The 19,664-nt window shown below is 40.3% G+C and overlaps 1 protein-coding gene across 8 annotated transcripts in view; it reads right to left on the bottom strand.

The window, feature by feature from the left end:
• Ntan1 (N-terminal amidohydrolase 1) overlaps positions 1-19,664 on the bottom strand; it is a 49,555-nt gene that overhangs the window by 7,448 nt on the left and 22,443 nt on the right. For 2 of the 8 annotated variants that reach the window (XM_071710181.1, XM_071710203.1), the window contains exons 2-3: positions 17,700-17,828; positions 1,068-1,258 (exon numbers count right to left, since the gene is read on the bottom strand). In XM_071710181.1, the coding sequence (XP_071566282.1) occupies positions 1,068-1,257 (190 nt within the window). In that variant the 5' untranslated portion in view covers position 1,258; positions 17,700-17,828. Of the gene's footprint in view, positions 1-1,067; positions 1,259-4,830; positions 4,940-5,339; positions 5,996-17,699; positions 17,829-19,664 lie in introns of those variants that run through there. The other 6 variants (XM_071710211.1, XM_071710222.1, XM_071710194.1 and 3 more) reach the window with 6 other exon arrangements.

The raw sequence follows: 19,664 nt of genomic DNA, 5'->3' as shown, positions 1-19,664 counted from the left end.
GTTACGAGATTTAACGCACCGTTGTTATTGCAGCATAATAACGAATCTCGGTTATTTTTGAAAGTTACACCATCAGAAAAATTGGACTATAATTTACAGTTGTGTCCGATAACGCGCAAAATAATGCCCGGCATCCGGTTGATTTATCACTCGCGCGGGGCTGTTTCTTTTTTTTTGTGTTCTCATAATTAAGCGCAATCACAGCTGGTACGTTGACGAGTTGCGTCAATCCCGCGATATCGCGGCAAAAGTAACCGGTAACACTCGATATCTCCTTAAGAGATAACCAGGAGATCGCGTGACTATTGCATCAGTAACATATTCGCTCCGATAGGTGCCGAGATTATTTTTCGAAAAGATTACGTTCCTCTCTCCCGCAGGGATGACTGATCCGCGCAGTCATTTGGATCTAGCGAACCCACGGACCCGAGCTCAATGCACTGCCGGACACTTACATACATACATTTACACGTCATACACACATTTTTATGAGCGACAGTGCAATAAACGTTTCAGGAAAAAATGGAAGCAAGATACCTGATTTTTAAAATAAAAATAAGAATTAGAAGAAAACCACAGACGTATTTGATACAGATGGTGTAGGATAATGATAGCTGAATCTCATTATTTCTATCTCTTAAGTATAAAAAAATTGCATCTTTGAAATAGTAGTAAAGTATATTTACTAGTATATTTTTCTCTGACTTTTAAGCATTATTTAATAATTTCATCGCATATTTTAATAACATAATTATTGGAAAATTTTTGTTACTTTAAAAAACATGAAGAGTTTTACGACGCAATGACTTCACCATAAAATCATTTTTTTTTAAATTACATTTGTTTGTATGATACTCCATGAAATTCACGAGGATAGTCTCTGAATTTATCTAAATTGCTCTGTCCTCAAAATTGATTCATTTAAAGCTGGATCCAGATCAAGGAAAGAGCGCGAAAAAACGTTTGCCGGCGGCCGATGTTGGCATTCATTGAAGCAAGTTGTTCGTTCGCTGTTTCATTTTCTTGGATCCAGCTTGACGCGGCGCATCGAGATGCGCTGCACTTACTGTCGTGCGGCAGCGTCGCGGCCATTTCTCGTTGTTGAACGTAGAGGAGGCCCACCGGGCCCACGAGTTTCGCCGGCATCGAGTGCAGCTGGGCCGCGCTCTCGCGGTACACCGGATGGGCCGCGTACAAGGACCTGCTGTCCGCAGGAATCTCTTCCTGCAGAACCACCCCGCCCACCACCAGCACCATCCTGCGAAAGCGAAACGAAAGCGATTACAGCGAGATAGAAAAACAAACGTTTTATCGCGCTTGAGGTGTTGCGCGACTGAAAGACGACGCGCGCACACGTTGCGCACACGTTCAACGTGCATGAAATTAATTCCGCGGAACAATACGCTCGCGAACGATTAATAATTTATGCCAGCGACGGCCATTCCTCGCCGTTTAATTTCCATTTTATTCCTCCATTGACGCACGTGGTCTTAGAAATCGCCGACGACGCGAGATTTCTTTATCGGGCAAAGTTCAAATTTGTCCGAGAAGTGCGTTGAAAAAACGTATCTGACGGGCAAATGGAAAAGGCGAGTTTGAAAAACGTATAACTCATGGATTCCTCCGCGATTGTCTACGTATCTCCTTCGTCCTCCCCATCTTTATCCTATCGTATAAAAAATATGTTAATGCAACGTCTCGAATATAAGCGCAGCTTGATTCTTGCAACGTAGTAGTTAGCGGCAATCATCGCACTTCAAATTGCAATAATCCTGGCTAAATTGCGCCTAGTCGTCAAAAAATTAAGGCCGATCAAAGGTTTCTGATCGGAACGCGGTCGTTCTCGTTCTACTTGGGGCGTACACCTCCTTGTAAGTCATTTGCAAAGTGACTGGCCCGGTTGTACGTGATCTCGCGTGATAAATCACAACCGGCGGATCATTAAAATCAATTTACGGCAACCGTAAAGCAAAGTAGCCGTCGCGCGACGCAACAGGCGGGTGTGTTGAACGTCTGGCTTATCGAGTGGTAAATTCGCTCGCACGAGGGTAAATTACCCTCGTATTTCGTTCTTAACAATGAGGTCCTCAAGTATATCTCGCATACACGATCGAGACTGGGCATTGTGCGACAAAGTCGGGTAGAGTATCGGACTCGAGATCGCATTGTCGGTACCGGGCGCAGTCATTAGTAGTGTTAACAATCGCGACAACAAATGCCGTTGTTTAAACAAATTACAAAATTCAACTCAATCTCAACTTAACTTACACAGTAAAAAATAAAACGTAATTTTAACATTTTTTACATGTCCCATCAGAAAGTCCACTCTAAACAAGTTAAAATGGCTCATTCAGTATGTGTTACTTGTTGACAAATTAGAAATGTTAATTAATTGACACTATACTTTACATTTATATTTGTTCTTTTGACTTTATTTTTCAAGTTATGTTAACACATGATATTAATTATTTTACAGATTTTACTTAAATTATGTGTAGATTTTACTTAAATCAAAGTTTACGATTATTTGAAAATTTACGTTTAACTTTTGTTTATGTGTTAAAATAACTTTAAGACGTGTTGATTTTTTAAAGTAATCGTGTTAAAAGAACTCAAAATAATATTTAATTTCTAAATGACATATATAAAGTGTTAAGTTATCACGTTGACATAAATGTAACACACGAAAATGTTAAGAAAAAAATAACATAGCTGTTGTATGTTAATTTTACATTGAAATAATAATCAAATCGTGGTGACACAAGAAAATGTTAACATATGGACCGCTATGTACACACGATTTTTTACTGTGTCATCTATTATGTTGCTTTATTCGATATTATAACACTGACATTATTAATTCACGGAAAAAAAGGATTAGCTATTTTGCAGCGAGAGCTATAATTTAGCAATAGTAGCAAAACTTTAACAAAAGGTTTTGTTACTATTGCTAAATTATACCTCTCGCTGTAAAAAATATAGCTCTTGCTGCAAAAAATGTTAGTTATACATATTTTACAACTAGATTTGCTATATAGTAGCAGCTAATCCTTTTTTTCCGTGTTGTAATATTGACGTTAAATCTAAAAAAAATCTTCGACAAAACAGAATCCAATTACTAAACAAGACAACTTGGATGACAAGTGTCTCTTTAAAAACTCTAATCGCGCACCCTCCTCTTGTCTTTTTATTAATATAAATTGCTGAGTTGTGTTATTAATCAAAAAATCATCGCCTCGCTAATTAAAGCATCGATGATTGATCGTCATCGATCTTCCTTCGATCCTGGTTGGCAAGAGTTCGCGCAAGGATGACAAGAAACATGTTTTCTTTTATTAGTAAGAAAAAAAAACGAGACAGGCTCTGCGAAGAGCGCGCGCGCCACGCGTTTAAATGCAGAATAATCGCCAATTATGTCGACGGCGCTCGCAGAATGAAAGGAACGCCACGAGAAATATGAGGTTTTCGCAAAAACTCGTCGCGGCGCGGCGTCCTCCGTGTGCGGCGCGATTCGTGGCAAGGACTAAAATAGATCCCTACGATCCGCGTGTTGTGCAGCTGCTTCTGCGAACGCGCAGAAATACGCGTGATGGCAAAGCCACTCGTATCACTTCTCCGCGACAATTTTTAATTTTTATTCATAGCGTAACTGTAATACGAGAAAAACGCTACGCTACTAATTCTCAGCAAAATGTCTGTTAAATTTTAACCACGCGAACGCTGTAAATAAATCTATTATTTCTTCAATCACGACGCATCGCAATTATTTGTTCGTCATTATCATAACGACGTGAAGGTGCAAATTACAATCAATCTTTCAGGTTGCTGCGAGGACGTACAGACTGGCGTAAATTAGAGGATTAATTAAGGAACACGCGAACGTAAGTTTCATGCGTACTTGGAATAAAATCCCAAGTACGCGTGCACTTTGCATTCGCGATGCTAGCGGTTAACTCGACTTCAATGGCTGTCCCCCGTATAAGATCCGTAATTATATCTCGTGCTCTCTCCGCGCCGCTCTAGAAACGAAGGAACAGAAAATTGCAGCGACCAGCCCGGCGGTATCTTACCCGCGAGCCGCGTAGGTTTCGGTATTAGGGAGCGCGGTACTGTAATCCGGATGAGATAATTGCATGTTTTGTATTCGGTGGAAATATCGCGGCTTAATTATACGGCGTGCGACATGCGATGCATACCGCTCCGTTGCTTGCTCGCTAGGAGCAACTTTGTGTTGCGATTCGTTCCATAAGTGATGTACGCCGCGTGAAAATCCTCCATTTGCTCCGTTGTTGAGTTGCAACGGAGTAATTAGAATTTTTGGAGATTTATGCGAGGCACCGCTCCACTCATTTAGCGTCAAACCCTTCTTCTTATTTTATTACAATTTGCTATTTTATTTCTGGATATATATGTTACAGTTGAAAATTCCATTCACGTGGCATACTTTGCAAAAATTATAAAATCGACTTAAAATAAAACGCCAAAATTTCGCTACTAAAGAAATGAGAAGTATAACTTGACAATAAGTTTTCTTTCTAATACCGCAAGATTAAGAAATTTATCTAGTCTCAGATAAATTTCTCAATTTCTTATTGTTAGAACGATATTTTCGTTTTAAAATAATTGCCTCGCAAACTTTGGCTGCGCGATAATTATCTTTCTAGCGTTTCTCACGAAATGGACTATCATGCCGGAAAAGCAGCGTTTGGTACTTAAACGCGTAGTTTTAGCGAAATTAAGAGTGACATGCTAAACGAAACGTAAGAAATACGCGGCACGAAATACTCTCCGTCTCCGTAATTATTGCACGCCGCAGGAGAGACAGCTTACGTGTGATTAGTTGTATCACAGGCGGTTGTTCGTATAATAACGAGATGAACGAGCGGCTGTCGCTCGGTTCCGATCGCGAACTGTCACGTGGAGGCTGCGGCTATGCTGACGCATAATTCGCGAGAAACCGCGACACTATCGCGTGACATCCGTGCGCACGATGTATGTGGCTGTTTTATGTTATGAATATTATTCAGGGAAAACCACTCAGACGCGCGAGTTTTCATGTCGCGACATTATTATATCAATTTCTCGCGGTGCGATATCGCATCAATAACAGGCGTATTGCGGCACGCTGTTTGTACGTGCTTATTATCACACGATTATCGGACGGATTGCGTCGAAATCCAATAACTTATAATACGTTAGGGTGATAAACAAAAGACGAAAACGATCAACGGATCATGGGTTTATCGAAAACCGAGATTAAATATAGAAATTTATTTAAATTATCATTACGACGTAAGTATAACTTGCGTATCTCATTCTACGAACTGACAGCAACTCACCTTACTTTTTTTAATGGATTTTCTTCTAATAAAATCTATCCGTAACGATTGCGCTCGGGTGCAATGGGATAATATATAAATAGCACTTGATGTATCTTTCATGCAGGAATATGCGTCTCTTTATTCAAACTTACAGTCCTTGTTACACTAAACTATCGAAACGTTCCGTTATTAGAATTCTACAAGCATTTCATGAAGAAAAAATTTTAACAACTTTCTATCTCACTTTTATTATCAGCCGATATTTCTCACGCAATGTTCTCAAATTCACAAATATCTTCCATGGGACGTTACACGAGCGTTGTCATTTCAAGAAGCATCTCGTTTCTACCGATTTATCGCGATTTTAAGCTACGCTGATCCTCGGTATTATGGAGATTATAAGAATCAGAAATCATTTGGTCCGCACCTTAATGCGATTTGCTCTCAATCACTGTCTGTGAATCGATCGCGTGACGCTCCGTGACAACAAATCCCGGATTTCGGAGTTTCTGCCGGATATTTTGAACGCGCAATCACTCCCGGCTTGTAGAGACGCAGCCGAAACGACAAAACGGGATGATCTCGCGTCGATCTCACGAGCGTCGATTCAAGATCTAGCTGAGCCGCGACTAAATTCGTCCGCGCAGTTTTCATTAAGTCGTCGCCGACTGTCCCGGCGCTCATTAACAAGTCGCGTTAATTATGGCCTCTGTTATCAGCCGGCGCGGCGATTGGACGGCTTCGTGGACGCGGTGGGACGGGTTAAAATCCAAGAGGGACCAATCCGGGCCGGCCGGTCGATCGGATATCGGGGCACCGCGAACGAGAAAATAACATGTTTGGCTCTGTCGGCAGGGCTTAGGAATCGAAATCGCCTCGGCCTCACTTTTCTTTTTTTTTAAATTTCTTTTTCCTTCTTTTTTTAAACTCTTTCTGTTTGCGCCGGTGGCCGGCCGACTGGTGCGGTGTTTCGTGGGAGCAGGTTTACGGGGTAGTCGAAAAGTTTAGATCACTGCAAATCAAACTCACGCAAAACGCCATTGTTCACTAGCCTTATCAGCCAAAAGTTGATATTAAAATTCGTAGAATTATATATTTTATGAGCAGAAAAAGATAGCATGTGACAAACATTAAACAAGTTATAATAATTATTGAATAAAAGTATTTTGTAACAAATTCAAAAAAGTCTGTACATTAGATTTAATTCACAAAATTATACTAATTATTTACACGGATCTTGAAATAGGAAACTTAATAATGAAATAAGATCTGAATTGTTCCACGGTGCTGGACGTTGGAAGCTTTCCGAGTATAATTATAGATGACTGCGTATTGAAAATCTTTTCTTTCCGTGAAAAAGCGACCGAATGGAGAAACGGGCGACACGATAGCATCTGAATATATGTAGATATATGAACAGAGAGGTCAACTTGCGTATATTTTCACAATGAGACGCGAGAGATACCTGAACGACCTGAATAAGCAGCTGCAGACTCAATCTGGACTATAGATCGCGCATAGAGAATAAGAATAAAAAGGGATATAAATACCAACTTCACTTGGTGATAGAGTAAAATTCTCGAACGAAACCTGTGGTCTCTGAATAGAAAAAGAAGATTATCCTCTGATCGAGCGCTTGGGGTTCGATTTTACTGTCAGCGATTAATTCTAATCTTATCTCATTATTTGCTCTTACTCTTTTTATATCGTAGCTGAAGAAAGATCTTGAGGTAAAATAACTTCGATTAACTAACTCTACTCTACCTAATCTTCGTTGATTCTTGGGATAAGGCAACAGATGAGTCTAGTTCGACGATTACCGCAAAATGCTGCAATTTTATTTTTTCGTCGGTTAAACGCCAATAAAATTTTAACTTGTTGATTATAATTCAATTTATTCAATTTACGCATTGAATTGTATTGGACGTAAAAGCAGTGAGGCGCTTTCTTTCTCCCCTTTCTCCCCGTTAGTTCATTTCTAAAGCATTGACTTGTGCTCTCTACTTGAAATAATCCATTCAAATATATACGAAGTCACGTTCTCCTTTTTAGCTATCTGAACAGTGGCATCGCACCACTGAAGTCATTAGTCTACCTAAGCCTATGTTAATTTCTTTCCCCTTTTAAACTTATTCCGCATTTGTTCGATTCGAGCCGTCGATAAAATCGCTTCGGAATACGCGACGCACCCGTGACGTCAACGACACTTGGAAAACAGCCTAATGTGAGTCCATAAGCCCAAGAAGTTTAAGCGACGCCGCGAATATAGGAATACAAGATTATTAAGAACAAAATTTATTCCGTCAAGAGGCGTTTCAAATAAATACCAAGGGGTTAAAAAGATTCACCCTTCGAAAGACCGGCTGCCACGCGAGGAGTCCTCTCGTACAAACGAGTGTCGTGACAGCGCGAACGACAGCCTTCCGAGCGTAATCGCGACTGATCGAGGGATCGGAGATCTCCACCCCGAGACATCAGCCACCCTCGAGGGAGGCCGCGAACGACGTGGACGGAGGGCGACCTCGGGGACGCCGATATCATCTCGACACGGTGGGATTAGGCCGCGTATAGGAAACGTTATCGACGAGATCTTACGGACGGATCGACAGACGGACGGGCGGGTCTCGGGGGAGAGAAATGCCTTTACATCAGATTAAGGCGCGGAATCTCGGGCGCGGATCTTCCGCGATCCTCGCCGGAGCGAATCGCGGTGGTGCCCGGTACGATACCGGGACGGAGAAGCGGAGCAACTCTTTCGCCGGAACGCCCCCTCGTTCCCCGGATCGATCCCGAACGATTTACGGCGGGGGGGTCGATTTGATCGACGATCAAGAGGACCGCGCGCTCTCACCCTGCGCCGCTTCACCTCGCCTCCCCTCGCCACGCCTCGCCCCGCGATGTCGAGCAGTATTTCTCTGGCCGCGAGGAAGGGACGGAGATATTAACCCTCTCGGACGGCTTTTAACACTCGATACTCGCCGTCGCTGATTAATGCCGGCCGTACTTTTCCGTGTAAACGTGCGAACTGAATTTATCGCGTTCGAAGCGAAGCTCGGATATGCATCGGATACTGAGAGCCGACTCGAAAATGCTTGATTCTCTTCGTTCCAAGTTATTTTCAATTTTAAAAAAAAATTGTACATCAAATTTGATTTAATTTATGGTACTTCAATGTTTTAGAGACTGTGCGTGTTAAAGATGTGCGTGAAAGGTTTAACGTTCAATAAAATTTCACGATTAAAATTTCAAATTAATATAATATATTATTACTTAAAATTATATATTAATACATGCCATTCGCGCGATTATATATGTTTATATATAATAACAATTTTTATTAAGAAGAATGCAATGAATCATAGAAAAAATATTTATTCTGGTGGTGCAAAGTTACATCAGGAAAAAAATCCATAAAATATTATAATTAAATTTTTAATTAAATTCTTTTTATATTTGGTCAATATTGTCTAACAACAATCGATCTTTATCATCTGTCATGTACAAATTACAATTATTCACTATTCTAAATATTTTAAAGAAGAAAATTGATATTTGGTATCATTAGAATTCGGTGTTTTACGCGCAGCTGAATATAGAATGTAACCGTTGTTATAGAATAATGATTAGAAATGAGATTTTGCTGCTCATAAAAATTTCCTGAAATTGAAGAGAAAGACGCGGTCTTCCGATCGCGACGAGGACAAGAGACTCGAGAGAGCGCCGAGTCGCGAGAGCGAGGATTCCCATGACGCGCGGAAAATTAGAACCGCGCGCGCGGACGATGAGATTATATGGCGCGGTAGGTAGGTATGGCCATTGTTGTGTGCCGACGAAAATTACACTCTTCAAAATCCATTGTATCAGATTGCCGGCCACGCCGCGCCGGTAGAATTTCTACGTCGTCCCCGTCCTCGTCGTCATCGTCATCTCCCTCCCGTCATCTTCTGAGTGTTCGCTTTCGATACACGAGGTCAGATTTCATGTGGCCGGTGTCATATCGTCGAAATCGTACCGTTTTATGCAATGAGACATTTGCTTTTGAGTTCAGATTCTCTTTTTTTGCGAATTCACTACTCATTTCGCTCACGTATTTTATTATAGAAAATAATAGCAAGGGAAATATGCTTCTCTCTCTGCGTTAAAATTAAGAGATGAAATAAAATTCAATAGTTTACTCCTTCATAAATCTTCATACTTCTTAATTTTAATTTTAAATGAGAGACAGTCGCGGAGAAAACCAGACTCTATATTGTAATGCGCTGCAACGAGAACACTTATTTTGAATGTCTCGCTTGATTTAACGCCGGGAGTTTTTACTTCGCACCATCGGAAGATAATACATATACATATGCGATGTAAACGAGAGCGATACAAAAATCGAGAAAGCAAAGTCATTGAGATAGCGTCGGGCATAAATGTCTTCTCGCTAGTATCTGGAGCAGAGATAAGCACCGCGGAGCCTAGGATCGAAATATACAGTTCCGTTAAGACGACTCACTGGCTCCGGCGGCTAATCCGGTTCGATAAATCGGCTTTGCGGTAAAAAAAAAAAAGTCAGCGTAAACAGCGATTTCGCGGCGAGCTTGCAATATGTCAGCCCGAATGCTCGCGAATTATCAAATTTCGTTTTTCTCATTCAACGGGGGAATTTTATCGAATCTCTGAGATATACGCGAGCGACAATTATTCTTAGTCTGAAAACGAACTTATCTCACTTCGCGAGTATTCGAAAACAATTTACAATCTTTCTTGCTGTAATTCGCTCTCTCAATCATTTATCTAAATTGCTAAAAAGTGTCGCAAAATACCGTCGAAATCCGTGTTGATCGTAAATAATTCAGATAGATCGAAGTGCTATAGATAACTAATATTCTTTATCTTTAGTTACATTCAAATAATAAATGGTATTTAAACAGTATAATTATATAATAGTATTTAAATCGAATTAATTTTTTTCTTTACTGCTTCGATAATATTTTTTGAATCTTAAAATAATATCTTTCTAAATTTATCTTAGTGGCTAGAAAAGCTAAAATATCGATGATAACGCAATTAAAAGAAAGTTTGCACAAATGTGTTGATCCTTAAAATTTCCTCACTTAGATTATTTCATCCGCGTCGGATTTAATCGCGAGTCGTGATTTAAAATCGCCGGGGCGCGACAGAAGAGCGGATGGAATTACGGCGATATTGATCGATCGAAAATCAGCGATGAGTATACACAATTATTGAGGGGGATGGACAGAGGAGTTAGACGAGAGGAAGCTATTCCCGTTCGGGGTACAAAGAAGGTAAAGAGAGGACAGAAAGAGGTCTGAGAGCAAAATGGCGGGGCCCTTCGTGACCGTAATCGGCCGACCGGGAGGAGGCCGCTCGGATCGAGCCACACGGAAATCCACTTGAAAAGTAGCCATTACCTTAATTATTAGCCTTTCTAAGAGGCCGTGGCGGCGCGGCGGGGCTCGGGATACGCGGGATTCCGCGTATTCAGTACCAGTCGCCGAGGGAATCCCGAAAATCCTCGGGATTTCTTAACGACGTTCCCGCCACGGGATCAAAGAAGATAAATATAGCTTCGATTTACGATTCGATTAGAAAAGCTCTCTGTGCCTAAAAAATTAATATTACTAATTTTTAACAAACTACAAAAAATGACTACAGTCGCACGAAGCGATCTTGGCGTTTTTTTTTTAATAAAAAAAGACTTAATCATATCCTTTTGCAATTACCCGTTCGACGGAAAATAAAAATCCGATTCCACTTTCTTATCAATCGAAGAGGTATCAATGCTCGCAGAAATATGTCGCAGCTAAAGGGACCAAGGAGGTCGAGGCCAATTAAATCAGCGGAAATAAAGGCGAATCACGACGATCGAGACTTAAATCGCGGCGAGAGAGCTGAAGTGGTGCATCCTCGCGGATTAATTGCGATCGACTGAGAGTATCCTTCCGATCGAGAGAGCGGGGAAAGCGAGGTAATTAAAACCAGAGTGGAATTCGAATAAATCGGCAACGGACGGGCGTCTCTCGGACAGGCGGAGGAGATCGATGATCCGGGAGTAGATCGCTTTAATAACCGCGTATCGGCGTTCACGATGCCGGCTCCTCGAGCGAGCGGAGACTCTCATCCAAAAGGATCAACGAAAAAGCCCCCGATCGAGCCGGGGCATCGCTCACTTAAGGAATTAGCGGTAATGGTGGTGCAGCGCCGCGCAACTTTGTTGCACGCTATTTCATAATGCAACGCTATCGAAAGCAGGGGGGGGAGGGAAAGTGGAGAGGCTGCGGGGGTAAGTTAGCGTACCGCCGGTAATTCATGATGCTTTTGCACACGGGTCGATCGGCGGCCGGTGGAGAACCGATACATCCGAGCGAACTTTCATTTTTTTTTTCACCTTTCGATTTCGTTTTAATGCGCCTTTCCGCCACTATTTTTAGTATCTCCCTTTAGCGAACTTCGTGTACAATTAGAATTTCATCCACAGCAGGCACAGCAGCCCTAACAGATTAAATCTGCAAAGATAATCTGTCAAGATTTCTGTATCTGTCTTTACAAATTTAGACGGATCGTCTTAAATTCATGACTAATGATTGTCATCATACATTCATCGATCCACCGACACGCATCTTACGCGTCCATCGTTTACGAGGAAGATACACGCGAGAGGCGTAAACGCAAGCGAATCTGCGACTGACAGCGAACAAACGCCGATTTATCCGCGATCCTTTTCAGATCGTAATTTTACAGACCCGTCCCGTGCATACCAGAAGGCACTCTTGTCCGTTTCTTCCTCCCTCTACCTCCCTCGCGCGACGATTACTCGCAGAATGCACTCTAGGCGCGTATACACGCGCACGCATGCACGCACGGCACGCATCACTCGTGCCACGTACCCGCACACGGGCACAATTACATTCTGTGCGCAGTTATTTATTTAAGCGTGCAAAAGAGCCATTAAACGGATGCCTCGCGAGTCACCTTCTTTCCACGCAATGTCGGTATTCTAATGGCCGGCGATTCCGCCGGCTGCCCCGAAGATAGAGTTTGTATCGCGAGAGTCACGGGCATCTTTTGTGGATGCCGTGTTGCCCGTGTTCTATTGATCCAGCAGAAAATGCGAGACTTATAAATGCCTCAAGACACGCTTGGATATTAACCCTTAAATGCCACACCTCTCAAGAATCTCGTAAATGACACATGGGGTCTAAAAGACCCCAGCATGAAAAATGTCTCCTTACTTATTGATTTTTTGATATTTAGTTATGAAAATTATTTTCAATGTTGTTCAAGGCTTAGAAAAGAGAATAAAATGCTTATATTGTTAAAATTTCAATTTCAACATAGTATAAAAAATTAAGATCGCCAACAGTTAAAATGTTGGCTCCAAAATCAAAAAAATAATAAATAAATAAATATGAGCTCCATATTTGGCGGGAACATTTGAAAATATATCATTCTAAAGGGTCTGGGGTCCGCTGGACCCCGGGTGGCATTTAAGGGTTAATCGTCGCAAAAACTGTCGCGAGACTTACGTTTAATCTATCGTTAAAATTAAAATCGAGTGTATCCTTACGTATGTGTATTAATAAATCTTACGCTGAAAAAAAGATTAACCTGAAAGGATTAAAGATCGCTCCCGATTTAAACGCTCTTTTCTCGTTGCGGGCGAGACGCGTTGGTAGCGCCTCGGAGATTTCACGTTCATTAGAGTGTGAATGATGACCGCGCACGGGGACGTTGCGGAAACTCTAATGCACGTTAAAATGACGTCTTCTCCAGTGTCTCGAAACACGAGGATATAACCGCGGACGGATGTAACCGAGAGCCCGGTATCGGGCATCACTATGCCGTATATAATACGTACACGTCGTCTCGCGGTCGCGGTCCTCGAGCCTGATTATCCCGATGGAGATCCGTATCTGGTGGTAATTAGGCGTCTAATTAAACCGGTTAATTAATCACTAAGCGCGCCGTATGCGGGGACCGGACACGACGTATGGCCACCGCAACCCGATCGTCGACATTTGGAGATCGTTATATGCGAAAGTATTCGCGGTGAAGATTACCTATTACGTCATATTTATGTGTACATTGCACAATTAATAAATTTACTCGCATTCGACGACGAAATCTGATGGTACCGTTCGCCAGTTCGATTAAAAATCGCGAACGGAAATCGCTCGTTGCGTTTTTTACTCGGCGGAATAAGCCGCCGATCTGCTGTGAAAGGACAATCGACAATAATGCCTTTATCCGTTCGACCTGGCATCGGTCCGGCAAACTCTCTTTTTCGTCGGTGGACACACGTTCCCAGCATCAATGGGCCCCTGTCTCTCCCACATCATTTATCGATCTCTTGCGTTCCTGCCCGATGGAAAGACTTTTCTGCGGAGGACTTTTGCGATTGCTTGAAAATAAGAATGTACAGAATCTTTATAAAACCGCGCCGTGTTTCCATATTGAAATATTTTTAACACTCTCTGATCACTCATCGCACAGCTAATTATTTACGACATAATTTCATTCAATTCCTACTGTCTGCCTTTTAGAAAGAACAATTCCGATAATTTGAATTTTAATTAGAAGCTTTTTGACGTATATTTTTGTTTACTTTTATCGCGATAAAACGATTATACGAACGACGAACGTTCTAAAAAATATTAATGCCGATTAAAAAAGTCGAATTTTACAAGGAGAACCTTGCACTTGGAGAGAGAAGGGGCAATTCAAGGCCGTTTACGTTATTAGTTTAATTCACGTGGCAAATCACCTGCGCCACCCAGACGGAAAAAGACGGCGAGGAGGCATCAAGTGCGTTCGGGCTGACGGCGAGCGATTAGGGCGATTTGAGTACAGGTAATTAGAAAAACGCACGTGTCCATTACCGGTGCATGTGGGCGATGCATGTGGCCGCCACGGTTTTATTGGTCACTTTGCATCGATTTATGACATGCAATACGTGACTCGCAAAAAGACAGCTTCGTTCTTACTGATACCTCGCTATACAAGATATTCGAGGTACATCGTAACGTTTCTCATTAGTAAACTTCTCAATCAATGTACTTTTAGCTTTTAACTTTCGTTCGTTTTTTTCCAAGTAATTCTATAATTTTAAACATAAGTATTTTCGTTAAGCGCGCGCGCGCGAAGCGTGTATTTAAAATTATACAAAGAATGACGTTTATCCATTTTCATCCCTGAAACTTAATTTAAAAAGTTTCTTGGTTTTTCTATTCTTTGTAACAAGGAAATTTTACATCGTTAGTTTGGACAAGGAAAAACTACTTCAAATTAGCCTGGTTTTTATATGGAAATATGGTTGGAAAAGGCAGAAAATGTTTGGAATAATAAATAAATAGTAAAAGTGTTTTTTAAATTTAATTTTACCTTAATGCAAAATTAATCTGAAATTAGATTGCTTTAGATATAAAAATTTAAAAAAATTGATATCAATAATTTCCCAGACAATATCTGTAATAAATTCAGTTCTATATTTATAAATTTAAGAAATTCATTATTAGAATTTGGAAGAGGACATACTAGACTTGGAGTATTTTGTACAAAAAAGTTAAATGGGGATACATGACGATAATATATATGCACTGTAAAAGTGTTCAAATATATCTTGAGACATGCTCGGTCGAAGTAGAGAAAGAAATGCGTCCAACAAAACAACATCAAAGGGTTGGGAAATCGAGATTACCGGAAGCGATGCCCAGGCAATAAAAAATCGATCGTCGTATCACTCACAACAACCGAGAATTCTGTCGATGATAAGAGAAGTCCGACCGATGACGTCGGGCTCGTTGCCCGGCATAGTCGTTATCGCGACGGACGATTTGATTTCTCGGTCGATTTCTTATTTTGCTTCCTCGTGTTCCGCGTAAACACGGCGTCGCTGCCGCCCGCGATTTATCTGTTTTCCTCTCCGCGATACGAGAGTCGTGAGATCGGCGCGAAATTTTCCACTGTCCGACGCAGGCTGAACTGCTCCCCTGTTGCAAATAATGGAGCACGATAACTATAGTTTTGCCGACAGGCGGTCACACATTCGCATGTACACACTGTACACGCATACATACTGTAGCTTGAAACATTTCCGTTTATCGCGAAAAATTATTTTTTAATGCGATAATAATTCTTAACGGCAAGCAAATTGTTCAAGATGATCAAGTTAATGTATCTAGACAAAGAATGCTTCGCGATAATCGAAAATGTCAGATAAAATGAAAAATTGTGAGTGAAATTAAAAGGACTGCATAAAAAAAACCTGACGAATTAGACGCATATACAATTTTTCTGAAATACGTATAAATCATACGCGTTAATATTGAAAGATATTTACGTCATGTACGAATAAGCTTGAAAGACATTATGAAATTCGAGAACAAGAACGAGAACGAGGAATCGAGTCCCAGAGGGTCGATTCAGATTTTCATGCCGAAGGAGGAAGATTCCTCCGCACACCGGGGACTATTAAATTTATGGCTTCTCCCTTCGTCGAAGGGGGAGACGATAACATGCATAATAAGCGCGCCCAGATAACGGGTGACGCATAAGTTACGGCCTCGCGATAAACGAGGCCCATGCATACCGTGGAAGGTTACCCATGGTCGATGGTCTAAGGACCACGGGACTTACTACCCAGGAAGTTATTTTAAAATATTATACCACGACGAGATTAAATTAAATTCAAACAGGTGGACAACGCGCAGATATAATCGAGAGTGCAGTTATTTTTATTAATATTTATTTGATAATAATTTAATTAATAATTTATATAGCGCAGTCTCTTTAATTGCTTTTTTTTAGAAAAGTGTATAAAGAGATATTCTTCCATTTATAATTCCATTTGATTAGATTAGAATTATAATTCATATATGAATCAGCTTCAAATAAAAACATGAAGATATAGTGTATATATATAGCAACTATATTGTATTGTTATGTCTGACATCCGCGAATCAATGTAATCCAGCTAAACGTAAAAAAATACAAATATTTGCATAGATTGTATCTAAACTGTACATATTTTCTTTATAATTAATCCATTTTCAAGCAGGAATATTGACACTCACTTCATTTAACTTCCTGAAGAGAGTATCTAAGAAAAACATGCCCTCGCTTAATTTAATATGCAAATTATCAGCTACGCTCGTATTTCCCGTGAATCCAACAAAGAACTGCTCCGACGTAATCTCTCATGCCGCGTGCGAATGTCAAGATACTCAATAATCAATTATTATTTATACATATCGACGTTCAAGCTGCGTGTATACCGATAGAGCCGCAACTTCGCAATATACTCGAACCATGGGATAATCTTTTGTCAATTTACTTTAATTTGTATTCGCTAATCGCCGTAGTTGTACGAATAACATTGAAATATTAAATATCTGCGATAAAGCGCCGAATTTCCGTCGTGAAAATGCTTACGAGGCGTGCTTACATATATATCTCGACGAAAAAACATACTATGTTAAGTTAAATACTCTACAGTTATTATTATATATGATGTATCTTTATCGAATGCGCTCGCGCAGATTTAAGAAGCGACTCGATTGAGTAATAAAATGTCCATTATCGATACTTTGACTCGGTCAACGCGGTACTTTAATCTTTATTATTCAAGATCTCTATACATAACAATCGGCCGTTATTATCTAAAGACCCTCATCGACAAAGAATCATTAATTCTTAAATACTCGCGTCAGTCAATTCAGTTCTCGAATAATACGAATGTGAGCAGAATTCTGCTCTCGTATTATTTTATAAAGAAAAATGAAAGAGCCAATGTGAGGCTGGTTTCTGCTGTTCCTCTTTATAAAAGATTAGTTGTTAAATTCCTAAATCCGTCTGGAAGCGAGAGAGAGAGAGAGGTGATCGTTTACGCCGTATCTGTGTATCTTTTTCCACGCGAGTATATTTGGGAGTTAACATCTCCATTCGGCGCATTCCTCGCGAAAAAAAGAAGGAGCAGATTATCGACGGTGACAATGCCAAATCAGATATGTATCTAGACGGGATTTATGGGCCTCGTCGCACATCTTAATCGCGGCAGTTCGCTTTCTTTTTCTCTCTCTGGTCAGGATCGGTGTCTTCACCGAAGCGACATCGCCGCGCTTATCTTCGTTCGCTATTGGAAGCTATCGGCGGGGATAGACGCTGAGACTCCGGGGCGATTCTGAAAAACGCGACCTGCTCTCCCTTCTTTCTTATCTCTCATAGGTCTTCGTCTTCCGCCACTCGATTTATCTCGGAGCTCGCCTTAGCGGTTTCCGCTCGTTTACCCGCTTAATTTATTTCCCGTATCTCTTGAAATCTTAATAACGTCGCGGGTCCGAGCTCGGAAGCGTAGGGAACCCGGAGAGGACTCACCTTGCGGATTTCTGCGGATACTGTCCTCTCAGGCGAACTGGCACGTTCCCGCCGCCATGGTCAACGGGTACTTCCGCCTCTTTGAACGTGCATCCGTCGCGCTACTATCACGTGCTCCGCGGGATGCTGCTGTAAGAGTAAATACATTGAAGATGGTTAGGAAAGATTCGATTCAAGAAAGTCGAGTGTAGATAGATTTTCGTAATATAAAGCTGCTCATTAAAACATTAATGAGTTATGCAATACAGAAGTATTTCTATTTGGATATCGTACATATTTTTTTAAGTCGTAAAAAGCTATAGTGTATATAACTATATACTTGGCATACATTAGTATAATAATATCTAAAACTATAATATCGAAAACTCACGACGAAAGACTAATGGCGATTGAACGAGTTATGAGGGTCGCGCGAACGAGGGTGCGATAAGCGAGATTGGTATATCATTAATCTCAAATCTGACTATCATCCAGTGGTTGCACGAGAAAAATATCGATGATGAATCATCCCTTCGATACTTTTCCAGTCCGACACTACGTGTATCTATAATAGGCTTATCGCTGATTATATATTTAAGAACGTCTTATCGTGACATTTATATATTTCTTAAACCACTTAAGTTTTTGTCGATTTGACACAATGACGTGGGAAGTCAATGATCTCGACTAATCTCGAGGATCTCATATAAGGATTGTAGGTTTAATATTTTATATCTCCCCCAAAAAAGATAGTGCAGCTGTCTCAAAAACAGGTGCGAAGGTCCACCATGTTAATTAACAGCTCGCCGAGAATCTTTAGCGATTTAATTTACGACTAATGTAAGTACGTCGCATTTCTTTCCGTGATTACAACCATATGCACACTTTAGTTTCATTATCTTATATCAATTTTATTATATTACCGAATGTCCAACTGATTATCATACTAATATTCGATAAAGTTTTTAATTTCTTAAAATTGTTCATTGAGTCATTTTAGGTGAGTACTTCCATACAAAATAAACGGGCTATTTACTAACTAAAAACAAAAGAGCATAAGAAAATACACGATCAAAATAACTGGGATTAAAGTTTACGAAGCAGACTCTCTCCTGGATATGCAAATTAAATTCCTTCCGCCTTTACGGATTTCGAGGAAATCGTAAATTTACTAAGCCGAAACATTCGCGTGTCAAAAGTCACAAGCTGCACCGAACTTGCACTCGTTATCCCTTTATTTAGACCTCTTAACCTCACCTTTATGACGCAAATCATTGAAATCATTTTAAATCCGTCACTTTATGTCGCTCGTGCACCTGGTAAAACCCGTTTCTTCGTATATCTGATATCCAATTCATATTAACTTTATGTGATTTAATTTATATGTTATTTCGATTACTGATTCAACAGATTAATACTCAAAAAGGTAAAAAAAAATAGAGCAAAATTCCATTTTTATTTATTATATTTATTCAAATTTGTATTTATATACCTAAATGATTTGTTCTGCGTTCAAAACTACAAAAAGGATTTTTAAAATAATAAAAGTTGCATTGTCATAAATTTATTAAAATGACAATATGTCATAAATAATATGAAAATGTTATTATTCATACATATTTATAGAATACTAGAAATAGCTAATCTGCCTGAAACATTTCTGTTATAAATATTTAAAAAACTTTTGAATAACAAGGCAATATAAAGTCATCAATTACGAGGACAGTCTAATAACATTTAATAGACACTTTAATAGGTTTAAATAATTTAAAATCGAATTAATGCTATTTTTAAAACAATCGTAAAATATATCGAAGATCTTGATGCGTCAGCACGGTTAGTTGAGGGTTGTTTATATCGGATGCTCGATTGGAACGTAAGCAGCGATAGAAATATGCAGCGGTCAAATTTGCATACAGTGGCCGCAACTGACTGTCGGGCCTCGCCGCCGTAATATTTATGAGATACGACTTCCTTCGATTGTTT

This window comes from Temnothorax nylanderi, unplaced genomic scaffold (assembly GCF_030848795.1).
Source record: "Temnothorax nylanderi isolate EJ_2023f unplaced genomic scaffold, tnyl_v1.0 TNYL_tig0004_pilon, whole genome shotgun sequence".
NCBI classification, from domain to species: domain Eukaryota; kingdom Metazoa; phylum Arthropoda; class Insecta; order Hymenoptera; family Formicidae; genus Temnothorax; species Temnothorax nylanderi.
This window is presented reverse-complemented; position numbering and strand designations above follow the sequence as displayed.